Source organism: Leptonychotes weddellii, chromosome 6 (genome assembly GCF_054177405.1).
Source record: "Leptonychotes weddellii isolate Sample4059 chromosome 6, ASM5417740v2, whole genome shotgun sequence".
Lineage (NCBI taxonomy): Eukaryota > Metazoa > Chordata > Mammalia > Carnivora > Phocidae > Leptonychotes > Leptonychotes weddellii.
This window is the reverse complement of record NC_138374.1, coordinates 135,107,926-135,125,840: the sequence shown is the minus strand read 5'-3', so window position 1 is coordinate 135,125,840 and position 17,915 is coordinate 135,107,926. Positions and strand designations below refer to the sequence as shown.

Below are 17,915 nucleotides of genomic sequence, written 5' to 3'. Positions count from 1 at the left end.
TATGGACTCTGAAAAACAAACTGAGGGTTCTAGAGGGGAGGGGGGTAGGGGGATGGGTTAGCCTGGTGATGGGTATTAAAGAGGGCACATACTGAAAGGAGCACTGGGTGCTGTACACAAACAATGAATCATGGAACACTACATCAAAAACTAATGATGTAATGTATGGTGATTAGCATAACATAATAAAATAAAATAAAATAAATTAAAAAAAGGTAACCTATGGAATGGTAGAAGATATTTGCAAATGACATGTCAGATAAAGGGCTGGTATCCAAGATCTATAAAGAACTTCTCAAAATCAGCACCCAAAAAACAAACAATCCAGTCAAGAAATGGGCAGAAGACATGAACAAATGCTTCTCCAAAGAAGACATACAAATGGCTAACAGACACATGAAAAAATGCTCCACATCACTTGCCATCAGGGAAATACAAATCAAAACCACAATGAGATACCACCTTATACCAGTTAGAATGGCAAAAATTGACAAGGCAGGAAACAACAAATGTTGGCAAGGATGCGGAGAAAGGGGAACCCTCCTACACTGTTGGTGGGAATGCAAGCTGGTGCAGCCACTCTGGAAAACAGTATGGAGTTTCCTCAAGATGTTAAAAATGGAGCTACCCTACAACCCAACAACTGCACTACTCGGAATTTACTCCAAAGATACAGATGTAGTGAAAAGAAGGGCCATATGCACCCCAGTGTTCATAGCAGCAAATAGCCAAACTATGGAAAGAGCCCAGATATCCATCAACAGATGAATGGATAAAGAAGATGTGGTTCATATATACAATGGAATATTACCCAGCCATTAGAAAGGATGAATACCCACCATTTGCATCAACATGGATGGAACTGAAGGTGATTATGCTAAGTGAAATAAGTCAAGCAGAGAAAGATAATTATCATATGGTTTTACTCATATGTGGAACATAAGGAATAGCATGGAGGACCACAAGGGAAGGGAGGGAAAACTGAAGGGGAAGAAATAAGAGAGGGAGACAAACCATATGAGGCTCTTGACTCTGGGAAACAAACTGAGGGTTGCAGAAAGGGAGGTGGGTGGGGGGATGGGGTAACTTGCCCAGTGGGAGCTGTTCCAAGGACACAGCCTTGAGACAGATGTGGCATTGAGAGCCTCTGGAGGGTACAGGAGGCTGAACGCAGTTAATCTGTGTAAACTTTTCAGATTCTGGTGGGCTGGTGCAGAAATCTACTCATCTTGCTGCCACCCCAGACAAGCCCCCTAGATAAGCTCCCTTGTTCCCTTAAGAAAATCTCCACCTACCGATGGGCACCTGGGTGGCTCAGTTGGTTAAGCGACTGCCTTCAGCTCAGGTCATGATCCTGGAGTCCCGGGATCGAGTCCCGCATCAGGCTCCCTGCTCGGCAGGGAGTCTGCTTCTCCCTCTGACCCTCCTCCCTCTCATGCTCTTTGTCTCTCATTCTCTCTCTCTCAAATAAATAAATAAAATCTTTAAAAAAAAAAAAAAAAAGAAAATTTCCACCTACCGATTTGGAGTGGACTACCTCTTTGTCTTTAGTGCCCCAACCCCCCCACCTCCCCAGCCCCGTGTACAGGAAACTGGCTTGTGAACCAACAAGGCCCCAGACCTTCTCTTGAACCAAAGGTAACGGTGTTCCCATCTGGCAGCCACACCGACTCTCCTTTCTCTGGCCCTAAGAATCCCTGGTGCTCCGAAAATCAGTTCTCCCATTTATCCGCCACCTCTTCTGGCTCCAGCCCCACCCCTCTCCCCCCATTGACAAACAACAAGCAAACACAAAAAAACCTCTCTGTCTCTCCCTGCTTTTCTAGCTTGGGAGCTTCCACCCAAGTGGACTCAGTACCTACCTGACTGCACCTCCATCCTCTGTGAAGACTGAGGCGACACTCAAAGGCTTCAGGGGTCTGAGCAAGGGGAAGATGCACACCACTGGGCCTCTGACCCTCTTCTTTCAAGGACAGGGTCTTTTTTTCTAGCTGACAGGAGTCAAATTCAGATGATAAATAAGCACAGAGAGGGAGGTGAATACTCTTTTATTCCTTGGTCACTTCTTTCAGGTGTGAATGCCCCATCTCCTATAACTCCCCTTTTCCTGTTTTCTCCTGAGGAGGCCTGAGCACGTCACCCAAGGAGACAGGCTGTCTGACTTTATGAGGATACAGCCTCTTTGATATTACGATCTGTGTGTCCAGGTCTTGGTTCAACACGGAAATATGAAAGACTGGTATCTTATAGACAACTGACATCATTCACCACGGAGGTCAGCTGTGGGCTTCAAAATGGAAGCCAGGGGAGAGGCCCTCCATTTCTTGGTCTTGTTTCTTTCAAGTGGAGTCTGCTGGATGCCTCCCAGTGGAAATCAGTTGAGCAGGTCCGGTGGTTAGTGGAGATCAGAAATGCCTGCTCGTAACTCAACCGCTCTGAGAGTTTATCACTGCAAGACGAGCTGGTGGTTTTGACCGATACACCATTTCACAGTGGCTTTTTTCCCCGCCTTGATCATACATTTGTTTCATTTATATCCACAATGAATCATTGGCTAAAGTTATGGATCATGAGGAACATTCATGTTGAAATAGAACATGTTAATGAAGAACATAAAAATGATCACTCAGAATTCACCCGAAGATTCTTTAAAAATAAAAACAATAATTGTGAAAAGTTTAAAATTTACAAAAAAGGTGGAGAAAAGGTATAAAATTACAAATCAAGTACCATGTATTCACTATGCCATATTTGTCATAATTGTTTCCTATCTTTTTTTTTTTAAGGTAAAAACATTTAAGGATAAAATCAGGAGCTCACTCCCTCCCTTCCCCTCCCTTCTTCCTCAGAGATAACCAGTGTGTTGAGTGAAAGCTAATCCTCTGCACATTTACACACTAGTCCATATGTCTATATGTATAAATATATGGTCTTATCCCAAATATACATATGTATTCTATTTTTGATATTTATCCATATCGATTGCCAGAGATCCCAATCTAATAAATTATTCTATAGGACATCAAGATGTCTTCAGCACTTAAATAAACACTTGGAATGTAAGTACTTGGAAACTAAGCATGAATATTATTTAACATACAATGTGTGGGGTTTTCTTAGGCTCTAAACCTCAGAAACATAAATCAAACATTCAAAGGATTTTTTTGTGTATTTCTGATGTAGCAAAAAGTAGTTAAATTTCAATCTTCATTTTAATGCATCTATTTTTATCCCTGAATGAAATGTAGTATATAAAATGTCATTGTGAATCTGTCCATAAATTATGTTCTTTCTTTCATAATAATTTTAAAGTTAATTCAATAATATGGAGCACTTATTAAATGTAGATAAGTGAGATTTTTCTTTTTAGATATATATTAATGGATATTAAAGACTTTGATAAAATGAACTTACAGTGTAAGCTTTAGTTGTAACATATTGATCTAAAGTAACATATTATGGAAAATAACTTGTTTATTTAATATTATGCAAAAATATGCTGTGAAAAATTATTTTGAAACTCAGGGGATTTTTGATGTTATATATTACAATGAAAGGAGTTTTAGAATCAAAAGTGAGAAATCAAGATTGATTTAGACCAACCTAAAATTATACAAACAAGACAAGGATTTAAAAATGTGTTAATTCCCATCACCCCATTTCTGGCCCAGATGATATTATTGCCTCCAAAGTAGCTGACTTGCTGTTAATCACCTAGTTGAGATTAAAAAAAAAAATCCCTAAACCCAAATCACCTACCCACAGATTGATGTACGAAATGTTTATTGTTTCACAAACTGAGTTTGGGGTGGTTTATTGCACGGAATAGTTAAGTAGAGGTGGACAGCCACAAGTCGATATGGTGGCTTTTGTTTGAAACCCGGACCCTTAACTCAGACAACTTCCTTCCATTCTTCTCACTGACCTGGAAACACCAAGATTAGTCCATGCTCTAAGTACTTGTATGGCTCTTACTATGAATTAATCACAGAGATAGATGCTGGAGATCACGCTGTGGGGGAAACCATACCTGACCCATATGTTCTTGGGTTTTAAAGTCTCACTCATAATGTACGATAACTAAAAAAAAAATGGGGAACTGATACAGTTTTTCTTGGAGACAGAGAAACAAACACCAGGATGAAATGCTTATAGTCAAGTTTATAAATCACAGATTTAGGCCAATGTAGCTGGCTTGTTCTCAGTATCAAGCACTATTTCACGTCCTCTTGAGATGGGCTCAGTCTATTCATCTTCACAGATACCTTCTCTGAGCTCCTAATTTCCTAGCTGATGTCCTGATTCCAGGTGAAGGGCTTCATCCGTTAACCCAATATCCAGGAGCTCCTTATCGACAACCGGGCCACTTCATCGTCAAGACCACAAGAGCTAGATCTCCACGCTGCTGGGGGCCACACAGTCTCCAACTCACGCTATACTGAAATCCACAGCCCCCTGAACCAGTGAATGTCCTTGGTCCACGGGTAACACCCCAGCCCCGAAGCCTGGAAGGAAACGGTTCCTCCAGCAGCTCCACAAGTAAGCTCGTCTTACGGGACCAACAGTCCACTGCCACGGTTTCCTTACACACGTTAGGCAGTAGGATGTCCCTTTAGGAGGACATAGCTTCTCTTTCCTTGGAGGCATGAACAGGACAGCAGAAAACAGAACAGTGAAGAGAGAAAGGAAAGACCCTACAACTGAAACAATATGTTGAAGTAAACAAATTTGTTTCTAATCATATCCTGGTTCAGGTCATTAAAACCACTAAAAACACTGCCCTCTGTGCTGGAACAAAGGCTGCGCCCCTAACCACACGGCCTAGGCAGCCCTCCAGCCAGCATCTTCCCGCTGGGCTGGTGCTGCTGTGCCTTGCCCTGCCCGAGACCACGGAGAGCGGGCTGGAGCTCTGGCAGCCCTCTGGGGCAATGTGACACCGTCGGGTGCATGCTAAGTCTTCCTGGGAAGACGCGGATGAAGGACGCCGCCTAAGTGACCCACTGCTACGTGCCACGCACCCCAAACCTGAGCAGCTTCAAACACAGACACTTACTATCTCATCCTTTGTGGGGGTCAGAAACCAGAAGGAGCTTAGCTGGACGACTGAATTGCAGTCCATCAACCAGGACTGTTGTCTCATCTCAGCCTTGACCGGGACAGGACCTGCTTCCATGCTGGCCTACGTGGCCACTGTCAGGATCCGTTCTGGGCCGGCTGTTGGGTTGGGGGCCGCGGATCCTCACTGGCTACTGGCAGAGCTCCCCCTGGTTCCTTGCTATGCGGGCCTTCCTACAGAGCAGCCCCCAGCATGGCAGGCTTCTCCAACACTGACCCCTGCCTAGGTCCCACCTAGCACAGAAGTCTGTCTTCCCCCACTCTAATCTTGGAAACCACACACCTCAGTTTGGCTGTATTCTACTCAGTAGGAGTGAGTTGACCCACAATCAAGGAGAGTAGAGTTATTTTTTGGACATATTTTTAAAACAGACGCAGATGCTGGTGAGTAAGGATATGCTTGGCTCGAGAAAGCCCCAGGACAGAGAAAGGAGAGTGGTTTGCTTCCTCCATGGGAACACCATTCCCTCCCACCTGGGGTGGGGGTGGGGGACGAGAAGGGGCAGGCAGCCTTCACTAGAAAAAGAGGAAGGTCCTGCAGCGTTGGGGTGTCCCCTCTCTGACCCTTGCAATCCTTCAGTCTGGGTCGCAGGGGAGGAAATACGAAAACTTACAAGGATCTCAGACTTTAATCAGAGAGCTGGTTTCTCCCAAACAAACTGCATTACGTTTGTGAGTTCACTGGACCCTGATCCTCAGTTTCTTCATCTATGAAATAGGGATAAAAATGACATCGATCTTGCAAGAGTTGCTTTGAAGATTGGGTGAGATCGGTTAAAGGGAAAATGCACTTTGTGATGTGTAAATGTTATAGAAAGTTAGTTTTTATTAGTAGCAAAAACAAAGCATTAATATTCTGTCACCCTTTGTTTTTTTTTCCTATTCCTGCCACTAAGCACAGCCTCATCTTCTCAGGTTTGAGACACCCCCCCTTCTCTATCATATCACTACCAGTAATGGAATGTTCAAAACGCCACTCTTGGGCTAACCAGGCTGTTTTGCCCCAGGTTTGTACACTAACAAGGTCACAAATCACACACAGGGAGATAATGAGATCAGAGAGACTTCCTCATCCTCCTAATTCCTATGGTACTGACTAAAGCATATGGGCTCTCTCCCTCCTTCCTCCTCCCCCCACACAGGTGCTCTCCCTCTCTCTCAATCTTTGTCTAGGGTGAACATTTTAAGAAACCTTGTATCTGAGGAAAGAAGAGTTCATGCTGTTTTCCCATTTCCTACTACGAAGCAAAACTAACTCAGTTCGGGACTTCACAGTGTTTCTAGGCTGTGTCTCCCTTGATTAAGTTACTCTTATTCCCTAATTTACTTCCAGACCATAATATTTGTTAAATCTGCTTCCCTAAGCAAGAGAAAAACAGTTGATTTTATGATGGTTAAGCCCGCCTCTCCCAGGGGTCTTAAGAGGAAATGAGTCGATGATAAGTAATGCCACGATGCAGATGTTGCAGCCGTGGGGAAGTAAGCAGTGGGAATGTGGCCCTAAACACAAGAGCTGCACAGGGTGGGGTGGGGGGGGGGCGCGGCAGGCACACTTCCGCTCCTCAGGCGTCCACTGGCTCTGAGCGATGGTCCAGCACAGACAAGCCATGCTTCCAGAAGAGTCACGATAACGCCCTCGAACCACAGCCACTAGGGTCCCATGGGAGACATCTCAGAGTGTGATCAGCGGTGGGGAGGGTGGGGGCGCTCCATGGGTTATCAGTCACACTGAATGAGTCAGCGGTGTTTCATGCCCCATGGCTGGTGTTTGCTATCTGCACAGATGAAATCTGCAGAGACAGTTCAAGTGGAGGGTGACGCAGGACGTCTTTACTTCCTCTTCTAAGGACAACTGGACCAAAGCCTGCGCTTTAACACAACGTTTCTTAGGTAATGACTGAGATGATGTGCTCACGGGCACCCTGTGAGCTCCAGTGTGTTATATGCATATATATATACACACTCTGTTCGGAGGCAGCCTCTGGTCCCTAGTGAAGGGGAGTCCTGATCCCCAGGGCGAAGAGGCCACTGAAGGACTCTACAGGCCTCACCTGCCCTTATAGCCTTTCCCCCCACAGCACGCAGTCCAAGGACAGCGAGCAGCTTCTCTATGTCAACAAAGCAGGTGAGAGCACATGGGGTCCACTGGGAATGCTACGGTCACTTGCAAAAGCCCCCGTCTCCTTATGCCCAATTCCACATCTGTGCCAGCAAACAGTCTGCTCCAGGATCCTGAACTCTGGGAGGATGGAAAGACCATGGGGAGGATGGGTGTGAGCAAGGGGTACTGTGTGGGGGACAGAGGCAAAGAATATTCTGGGACAAGAGTAGCAATCCTTTGTTGGGGAGATATGGGATGTGTCCTTGCGGGATTACATGTTCTCCCAAAAGGAGATGTGTACTCCATGTCACAGTAGCAAGCCCCTCAACCGGCAGGCCCTGACTTAGAAAGATCATGGCTATGCAGTGACTAAGCCCAAGGTGTGCGCTTAAGCATCACTCTGTTCAGACATGATTTACGTTGAGTGAGAATTAGTCACACACTCTCTTTGAAATTAAATGCATTGGTTTAATTTTTTTTTCTGGCTCTGTTATGATGGTATAAACTATATTTTTAAAAAGACAAAATGGGTGGACCTTTAATACACAATCTTTACTGTTGCAAATATTACTTTGGGAAGATTACACCATAATTTTCTGCAGCATCAAACGATAGGAACTCAGGGGAACACACTATTTTCAGTATGAGCGCCAATCCTATAAAGCCCTGGGCAGCTGTGAGAAATCCTATGGGGGTTCTGTGTGCAAAAATTCAGCAATCTATAAAATGGGTTGACTGCTGGGAGAGGCTTTCAGGAATGGGCTGCTACAATGAGCGGGACCCCCAAAGAGAGGATCTCCATTGGGGTTTTCCAAGATGTAGGCCTATGAGAGTGTTTCCCTTGAACCAGGCTCAGAAAGGATTCTGAAGTGCTCTCATGGAACCCAGATAAGGGCAATAATGAGGCAGCTGCTGTGAGGAGGCAAAACTTTTATTTTTTCAGGTAATGCTGCATAAACATGAAAGTTTCTCTTCTTGGCCCCTCTACCATTAGGGATCCCAAGTCGCTTGTCCGACAGGCACTCTCAACGCACCTTCAGTGGGAACACTTGGACTGTCCTTGAGCAGGAAGAGGATTGCGTTTAGACAAGTGTTCAAACATAGAGTTTAAAGTAGGCACCCAACTGTTGACAGAAAATGAGTTCAGCAATGCAGAAATGAAGAGTGTGAAGACAAGACACACGTCTCTGCTCAGACACCACATATGCTAATTATCCAGATCTGAGACAGCCAGAGTTAGGTGGGAGGTGGGGTTAATAAATTTAATTTCAGAAAAGGTCTTCAGATATACCCACGCTCGTGAACGCAGCACAGCGCATGCATTACCCCCACAGAGAGCATCTCTAACTGCAGGGAAATGCAGCTGCCAGATGTGACAAGTTACTTACTAACATGTGAATATATGAGACTCACCAAGGAAACAGTTCTAATGTGAGCTTCAATAAAATTGGAAAAAAAATTTCATGGGTCTCCAAGGCAGGTGAGAATGTTAAAGCAGAGAATATTTCTTCTGGAATGTCAGGGTCTATTACTCTTGTCACTGCCCAAAGGAGAAAGTGATGATAAGTAGGAAGGTAGTTCTGACTGTGTTTCCAGAACATCCTGTGCACCAGCCATGCTCCCTTTACGTTTCAGAGCTCAGGATCTACCTGACACTCAGGTTGCTCTCTCAACTCCTCCCTTCAAATAGGTGTCATACAGCCTAGGTTCCTGCCACCAAAAACTGATAACAATCAGCCACCCTCTTGCTTGTTATTCCCTACCAGCTCTCCACCTTCCGAGCAACACCTGACACCTCCTCTGGTGTTAACCTCTGAGATTAGTAGAAGGCATGGAGCATGATGATGAAAATGAACTTCAAGTCAGGGAAACTCTGGGCTCCTCACAGCAGCCTTACCACCACATTCTGCAACTCTTTCTGGGTAGAGAATGAATGACATGATCAAAAAACAAATTTTTTTCGAGATTATGAAATACCCAGAAGATGACAGGCTATGTGTCAAACTACCATAGATCCTAGGGCAAGAGGATTTTTGCTAATAGCATGGTGAAGAGCATCCTTGACCTCCTTGTTCCTCAGGGTGTACACCACAGGGTTCAGCAGGGGGGTGATGACGGTGTAGGTCACTGAGATCAGCTGATCCTGATCCCTGGTATCTTCGGACTTGGGCTTGAGGTAGGCAATGGAGGCACAGCCATAATGGATGATAACCACCGTGAGGTGGGAGGCGCAGGTGGCGAAGGCCTTCTTCCGGCCCTGGGCAGAGGCGATCTTGAGGATGGTGGAGATGATGAGGATGTAGGAGATGAAGACCAGCCCCATGGGCATCACAATAACAAGCGAGCTGATGATAAAATTAATTATGTCATGTAGAGTGGTGTCTGCACAGGAGAGTTTCATAACTGGGCGGATGTCACAGAAATAATGGGCCACTTCTCTGTCACAAAAGGGCAGCCTGAACACAGAGGAAATCTGAATTATGGCCACAAACAGCCCAAAGCTGAAAGCCCCCCAAACGAGCAGGGCACACACCCTCTTGTTCATGAGGACTGTGTACCTCAAGGGGTTGCAGATGGCCACGTAGCGGTCGTACCCCATGGCCGTGAGCAGGAAGCAGTTGTTGATGGCCAAGGTGAGGAAGAAGAACATCTGGGTGGCACAGCCAGCCAAGGAGATGGGTTGGCTAAGACCTGTAAGGCTGCAGAGCATCCGCGGTACAATGACCAGTGTGTACATGGTCTCGGAGGTGGAGAGCACACTGAGGAAGAAGTACATGGGTGTGTGGAGATGACGAGCAAAGCTGATAATGGTCACAATGATGACATTGCCAGCCAGAGTTAAAAGGTACAACGTAAGAAATATCACAAAGAGGATGACCTTGTGTTCTTGGAAGCTGGAAAACCCCTGGAGAATGAATTCACTCACCACTGTGTGGTTCTTGGTCTTCATGGATGAATTGTTGGGTCAATACGATGGAGACTCAGGCCCGTCAGTGAGTCAGAACATGCCTGTGCCCCGCGCCTGCTCAGGACCAGAAGGGGCAACAAGGACCTGCTCCACGGGATGTGTCAGGTGCATGGGTCCTCCTGTGCCCCAGGAGGGAGAAGGCAGAAAACATAATCAGGAAGCAATTGCATGTACAAGGAGTTTTGTATAAAAGCACAGAAGAAGAAACGGATGGGATAGGGTAGCAGGAAGGATACCTGGGCTAGTTTGGAAGAGGTTTTCTCATGAGCCAGAACATGGGTGTTTGGAGGCAACTGGAGCTAAAGAATTAGAAAACGCGTAATTTTGAGAAGAATTTTCTCATGAATTACAGTTTCAGATTTTTATTTACCTAAAACAAATTGGCCAACCTCTTCCACTTTATTGAAGTCACAATTTTGATCATCTTCTTAAAGATCTTACCTTCCGAGTTGCTAACTGGGACAACGCTCTCTGCTCTGAGGGGACCTGAGTGTTTGTTCTGTCCCTGTTCCACCTGTCTACGTCTTTTTGTGAACCCTTTTCACAAATCATTCAACTGCTTCAAACCTGACTGCCCTCCCGAATGTAGTTTTTAACCAGACACATTCCCCCTCTTTCTTGGGTACTGACGGACCCTCCTCTTGCTCGGAGGGACCTCCCAGGACCAGCCGGGCCCTGTCGATGCACGCCTTGTGTGTGTAGGTCAGTTACTAAGTGTTGGTTCTCCTGCACTGTGTGTATTTTCGTGTTTTGCAGCTGGTGCTTGGACATGAATTTTCACAGGTGGTCTGACTCATGACTAGACTCTGAGCTCTCTTTTCTAATTTCTTTAGAATAATAAACTGTACCTCTGGGGAAACAAGTTTGCATACCGTCTCTCACTATCTGGGGAGTTTTAGAGATCAACAAGTTCTCATTTAAAAAAAAAACAGTTTAATAATAATAACAATAATAATAATAACAACCAGGATAGTTCCTTATGGCACTTTTTGGTTTATGAAGAGTGTTTATATGTATTATTTAACAGCACATCAATCCCATCTGTTCAATAACTATCTTCATCTTGCAGATGGGGAATCTAAGACACCTAGGGTTTGCTGGTTTGCCCAAAATTAGTAAGTCATAGATCCAATCTTCTCATTTTAAGGCCAGTGTGAATTGCCTTTACCACAACTGCCTGAAGAAGCATCATGGCTACAAAACAGGGGAGAAAGAAGACACTTTTTTCCCCCTGGCTTTTATTGAAAAGAATTAAAGGATTTTCCTCACTCTGGGAATGAGATTACATTGGGAAAAAAAATTGGAAAAACTGGAAAACATTGGGGAAACCGGAAAAATTTTAGTATGTTTACCTTGATAAGTAAATGAAAAATTAGCATATTAGTGACCATGAGTGTCCGTTCTCCTAGGCTTAATACTTCTGCTGCCAATTACTTACTTTAAAGAAATAATCAGAGAGATGTATCAGGATATATGTGTAAGAAGCTTTTATGATATTATTTATAATAATGAATACCAAAAACAATGTAAATAAGTAAAGGAATAATGAATTATAATATATCCATCTGATGGGAACTATGGAGCTATTAAACATCTAATGTTCTGACATGGAAAAATATGATAGGTAGATAGATAGATAGTCCATAATTTTTCAAAAATGAAAAGAAGAAGGAATAAACAATGAAGGGAAACATGGAACAGTACACACACCATTAAAAATGGGTTGGAAATAAATATACCAAAATGCTAAAAATATTTTTTTCTGGATAGTGAATGGAGAATCTTAAATGACTTTTCTTTTTATCTTCCCTATATAATACAGATTTTCTTAATTATTTCTCTTCTAAACATACCGAAAAATAACTGTTAAATTCTTCTTACAATGAGACTCCATAATGAGGCTGCAGTGAGGATTGAAGAGAAAAGGAAAGAGAAAAGGTAAATGTAGTGGGTTAATTTACCTTGGAGAGGAGAAAGCTGACAGTATCATGTAAGACCAAGTTAGTCTCCGAACAGGAATGTCATAGAAATTTGAGCACCCAACAGCCAGATCCAGAGGAAATTAACTTCGGTTTTTAAAGAAAGATTGTAGTTGGAAAAAGAAAACCTTTCTGAACGGTGTTGGAAGTGAAGTATGGCACGTGAGGCACTCATCTTGGATGCAACATTTAGGGGAGCACCAAAAAAACTCAGTGATCAAGATGAACACGATTTTGATGCAGTATTTTTTTTAAAAAGCTAATGCAAAAATCCATGATGAACAAAATATTAAAATTTTAAATAGAGACAAAATAAAAATTCTGACTATCACCACAGTGGGATGCAAGCAGCTAAATGAGGGCAGATTTTGGAATTTCCTTACTAAAGATTTTGAGGAATAGAAAAATATAAAATATTTTCAAAATATAGGGGGAAATGGAGAGCAAATTATGTGTTCATTTTCTTTTGAGATGTGGTGATAGGCTAGTCTTGAAACCACTGCTGTTTAACTGAGATTCATGATGTGTTACTGAACAAGATAAAACCCCAATCTTATGTAACTGGAAAATCAATCCTACCTCCCAATCCTACCTCCGCTAAGGGAGTTGAGAAGATAAGCAAGGATATAGAAGAAAAAAGATCGAATTGAGCTTGTGCCTCCCTCTCCTCTCTCATCACCCCCTCGGGAAAACGAGGACTCATCAAGACGGCAAAAACCTGGTGAGTGTTAACACCATGATAGTAAGGTCATGACAGCAGAAACAAAATGGCAGCCTACTTCTGTGGAATCCAGGTCACCAAGAAGAACAATACTTTACACCACTTGCTGTTTTCTTGGATTCTGGATCTTTAGCCAGAAATATCCCTCTACCCTGAAAAAAAAAGTCAAAATATTTCCTTCTAGAGTAATCATGTTCTGCTTAGACCTGACAAGCAATCTTGGGCAAGGGGTTAATCTTATCTATTTCATTATTCAAGTCTTTCCAATGGGAAGCAAGCTGGGAAAACCCATGTGCTTGGTGGCGTTAAGTCCTTTAATATAATGGAATCACAGGACCTTAGTACTAGGAGGTAATTTTAAAAGCAAGCATTCCTCACAAATAGTCCCCCAAATTCTGCTTCAGTGCTTCCAATGATTGAAAATTCATTATCTTACAAGTTAGCATCCTCTCTCTCTCTCTTTTTTTTTTAAAGATACCAAGTTTACCTAAAAAATAAAACCAGGCTTTTTATATTATAAAAATGCTTTCGGGGAAAAACAGCCATCTGTACAAAAGGATATAAATGGGAATGTTAGATTTCTTTTCCTGTGCTTTGCATTCTCTGGTCCAGGGGTAAAAATGATTCATGTCTGTGTCTTTCTAAAATTTCTGTCTAGAAATTTTCTAAGTACAATTGTGCATATTTCCGTATCATTTCAATTTTACACAAATGAAATGAAACTGCACATACCAATTCACAACTAGCTTTTTTCACTTACTATTATGTCTTGAATACTCTTGATAACAGTGGAGTGGATCTATCTCTTCATTACCAATGGTGCACACTTTCCCACTATACAGATCCATATAGATATACTATCATCTATTCTATTGTTGAGTAGCCTTGATTCTTAGAAAATATCACTTTTATTGACTCAACATCTGTCTCCCTGCAACTTGCCACTTCCCCACATTATCCTACCTTCTATTTCCTTTTCAGCTCGATAGTGGAAGATTATTATCATGTCTCTGCTAAATTTCATGTCTTTGAATCCATTACCACAGCAAGATGAGCATGAAGAAATATAATATTAATGGCATGAGAATCAATACAACCAAAAAATAATGAAAAACTTAGAGGGAAAATAGTAAGAATTTCAAAAACACACATGGCATTCCATTTTCACTTAGTTCTGCCCACAGCCACTCACTGCTTCTGACCTTGGCGAAAGGAAGAAGGAATCACTTTCTAGATAGTGATTTTTAAAAGTCACTGAAAGAGCTCAATCTATTCAGAGGAAGCCGGTAAAAATACCTTGTGTTCAAGAGCCATTTACAAGGGAAGCTAAAACCTACAAAGCAAGGAAAATTCAGCTTTCTCTAGTATCAGAGAAAACCTCAAATTATTGCTATATTTCTTGAAGTTGAGGGCATTGGTTCCTTTGGCTTGAGAAGTAGTCCTGGAAAAAATGCAGTCTCTTAAACTCCAGATTTTAGGAGCTTTGACTATTTATTATCCCCAAGGGAAGCAAATCCCTCGTGCCAGGTCTCCTGAGATCATCCTTTTGAAAATCCCTCTGGGGTAACAAGAGCTAAGGATGAGAGAACCCTAGGGCTTGTCTCAAGAGCTTCGTTAGGAACTTGGGTAGCAGACAAGGGAGATGCTTTCATTTGTTTACTCACTGTTGGGGACTGTTGGGGTTTCAGAAACCAATACTGCATTGGGTTTAGTCAAGTAAAACCACGGGGACACTGGATAAGCTTAAAAAGAGAAGACCCTATATTCTAGTTTTTCAGGATCAGAGAACAGAAAACTTCCTGCAACTTTTCCAAATATGATCAGGGCACACAGAGGGGAATGGCGGCCAGGGCTTCTCTTGTCCAGTGTTGGCCCATAGCCACTTTCCTTAAGGCTCACCAGACATACATCTCTGCCTAGCTCCCATTGAGGGAGACCCACCTCCCACGCTTGGAAAGACAGAGGCTGCTGTCAGGCCCATTCCTCATGCTCCCTTTGGTTCATTCTTGGATCTTGCTGGAGAGAGAATGACACAGCAGATCTCTGCCCCAGTTCCTTTAGTTTCTGGTTCAGCGTCACCATCTCCATCAAGGTTCTCTGGGCACAAGGGAGATGTCTGAGGAGCCATTTCAGCTCTGCGCTGCAAAAGGTGATTGCTGTAAGGGTCTTCCACCCAGACTAAGAACTTTCTTTCTAAAACCATCCTATTTCCCCTTGGTTAAAAACAGTAATATGTGTTCATTTTAGAAAACACAGAAAATAGGGGAAAAAAGATCACATAAATCACTTATGATCTCCAACTTAGAAATACCAACACTATTAATATTTTGGTGACTAATTCTCTAATTGGTTTTCTCTGCATTAATGTGTGTCTGTTTACACACACATACACCCTTATGTTTACAGCAAACACAGAATGACTTGTTTTCGTAGCTCTTTCTCCTTTTCAGTAATATGAGGTCATGCCATACAAACTTCCTTACATCCAGTTCATTTTTTCTCTTAGCCATGTACTGTGAGCCTTTCCCACATAAGCATTTTTCCATCCTATCCTTTTCAAATAGCTGCCTTGCCTTCTCTCTTGTATGTGTAGTGTGGTGTCAGGATTCAGATGGGCAATGTGCATTGCAATTGGTTGTTAAGTCTTCAAAGGCTCTTTGAGACCAGGTCAGGGTCTCTCAACAGTGACACTGCTGTTCTCAGGGGCCTGATGTGTTTTGTGGTGTGGTGAGGGGTAAGAGTGTCCCGTGTGTTACAAGACAGTTAGCAGCTTCCCTGCCTCCGCCCACTAGGTGCTCCCAGCATCCTCTCCCCTCCCTGCAGCATATGGGGGGAAACCAAAAATGTCTCTAAGTATTGTCAATACCCGCTGGGGGGCAAAATGTTCCTCCTTTGAGCATCTTTGGTCTAGAGCATTCTACCATCCTCCACCCAGTTTTTTCATTTCATGGGCAGGCACCTTCAGGATACCATTCATGCATTGTACCATTTTTCTTTCTATGCCCTGTATTTCTTGTAAATTTGAAGTCAATTTTAAAGGCTTAATTAGATGCAGGTTAAACTTATTAAACTATATAAACTATATTAAAATATATATACTATAAACTGCATTATACTATATTAAACTATATATATAAATTATATGTAAAACTGTATTAAACTATATATATGCATATATATATACACACACACAACTTTGCATTACTTCAAGTAGAGTTATCAGATTTAACAAATAAAAATAAAGGATACTTCGTTAAATTTGAATTTTAAACAAACAGCAAATAATTTTTTAGGATAAGTATGTCCCAAATATTACATGAGACATATGTACTAAAAATTATTGTTTATCTGAAATTCAAGTTTAGCAAGGCATCCTGTATCTTATCTGGAAGCCCAATCAGGAGGTGCACCCTGTTTGGTTTTCCCACCCTGAGCAATGCAAAATTGATCAGCATTCCGGGTAGCAACAGCCTGGTGCTCTATTCAAATTGATCCCATCAATATTTTATCATTTCATCTTTTGATGACTTTTGTCTAAATCAATTTTTTATTAGAAGTTGCAAACAGTGCTTTCCTAATCATGCCCTTTCCCTTACATTTATTCTGTGAAACTGTTTGTGTATAGAAGTTTCTTTTCATCCCTTAGGGCCAGAGAGTGACGTAGGACTGAGTAGAATTGGAATCAAACTTGGTCCGCCTAATCTGAGTCGAGCGCGTATTCCCATATATCCAGTGGGGGGAAATTCACTCTTTTCATGTTGATGATGCAGGACCACACACCGTCGTACTCCAGCAAGCCCATGTATTATAACCAGCAGAGACGTGAGGTGGCAGGAGGATAGCACGGGGGTAGGAGTGGGGTCTGCAAATGTTAGCAAACCCACAAGCAATCCTGTAAGCAGAAGAAACAAAAGCTCTAGAAACAAGGAATCAATGACGGCATCCAGAGGAGAAGAGGGTGATGCACACTAAAGGATGTGCAGTGTTCCTCTGCTCTCCTCTCATTCTGGCCACGAAGTCTGAGTGACACACTTCAAAATAATCCTTGCAGTCAGTATCTGGCCAGCGATGTGCCCTAGAAAATCAAATTGCTTGTGGTTTCTGAAAGAACTGGACTTGCTGCCACAAGGACACCATAAAAGGCAGGTCAGAGGAGACTCTCTCTTCTTCAGCAAGGTGACGTGTGCCTGGGGTGAAGGGCATCTACACACCAGAGCCAGGCACCACAAGGGACTTGATCTTCCTTTTCATTTGTTGACTTTATTATACTGTATTTCCAGTAAATTAAATGTATAATTAAATATCCTGTGTTTAAAATAATAGAAAGGATTAGAGGCTATATCTTGTCCACATTCTATATATCTCAGTAGGGCGGGCAGGCCATCAGTTATAAAAGAAAACACTCGATGATATTACCATAGGAACGAATTAAAGAGTATGGCCTTAGGTGCTGGTTTTTCCTTAGCATGGATGCAAAAACGAGATTCATGTTTCTCACAAAAGATCAACAATTGGTGACAGAGTTGTCTAGCATGCTTCAAATGCTCTTCAAGAGCTTTTTTTCTTTTTAGAAAATTGTCTCTAAGGAAAAGAAGGATTTATTAGGCTGCAACATCATGATAGAAATAATCAATGAGTTAATTGCTCATTTATACCTCTAATAAATATTTATTGAAGGTCTACACATGCCCTGCACTGTGCTGAGCACCAGGTAAAGAGCAATGATTCAAACACACATTGTATGTGACGAGGAACCAGACAAAAAAGATGTGAATTTCATAGATTGTTATGCATTCTTTGATAGGGTAAGAACAGAGTAATAGGGTTATAATAAGTAATCTTCTGACATGCACTTTAATATACTAAATTGCTTATATCCACCAGGAAGCAAAAGCCACAAAGATATGCCTGGTCTGGTCTATTTACCATGAAAAATGAATGAATTAGCATTTGGAGTTATCTAGTGAGTTTGAGTGATGTCTCAGAGACTGGTCAGCTTCTGTGAGTTTACCATTGAGATGCGAGGCTTGC

At 42.5% G+C, this 17,915-nt stretch overlaps 1 protein-coding gene across 1 annotated transcript; it reads right to left on the bottom strand.

Annotated features, from left to right (window-relative positions):
* Nucleotides 1-7,797: 7,797 nt before the first annotated feature.
* LOC102743737 (olfactory receptor 10J1-like) lies at nt 7,798-11,041 on the bottom strand. Its single transcript, XM_031037546.2, has one exon. The coding sequence runs from the start codon at nt 10,164-10,166 to the stop codon at nt 9,216-9,218; it is 951 nt and encodes a 316-aa protein (XP_030893406.2). The 5' UTR covers nt 10,167-11,041; the 3' UTR covers nt 7,798-9,215.
* Nucleotides 11,042-17,915: the final 6,874 nt, after the last annotated feature.

What these genes read in the sequence shown, in the direction of transcription:
- LOC102743737 (XM_031037546.2), bottom strand. Translation starts at nt 10,166, where the DNA reads ATGAAGACCAAGAACCACACAGTGGTGAGTGAATTCATTCTCCAGGGG.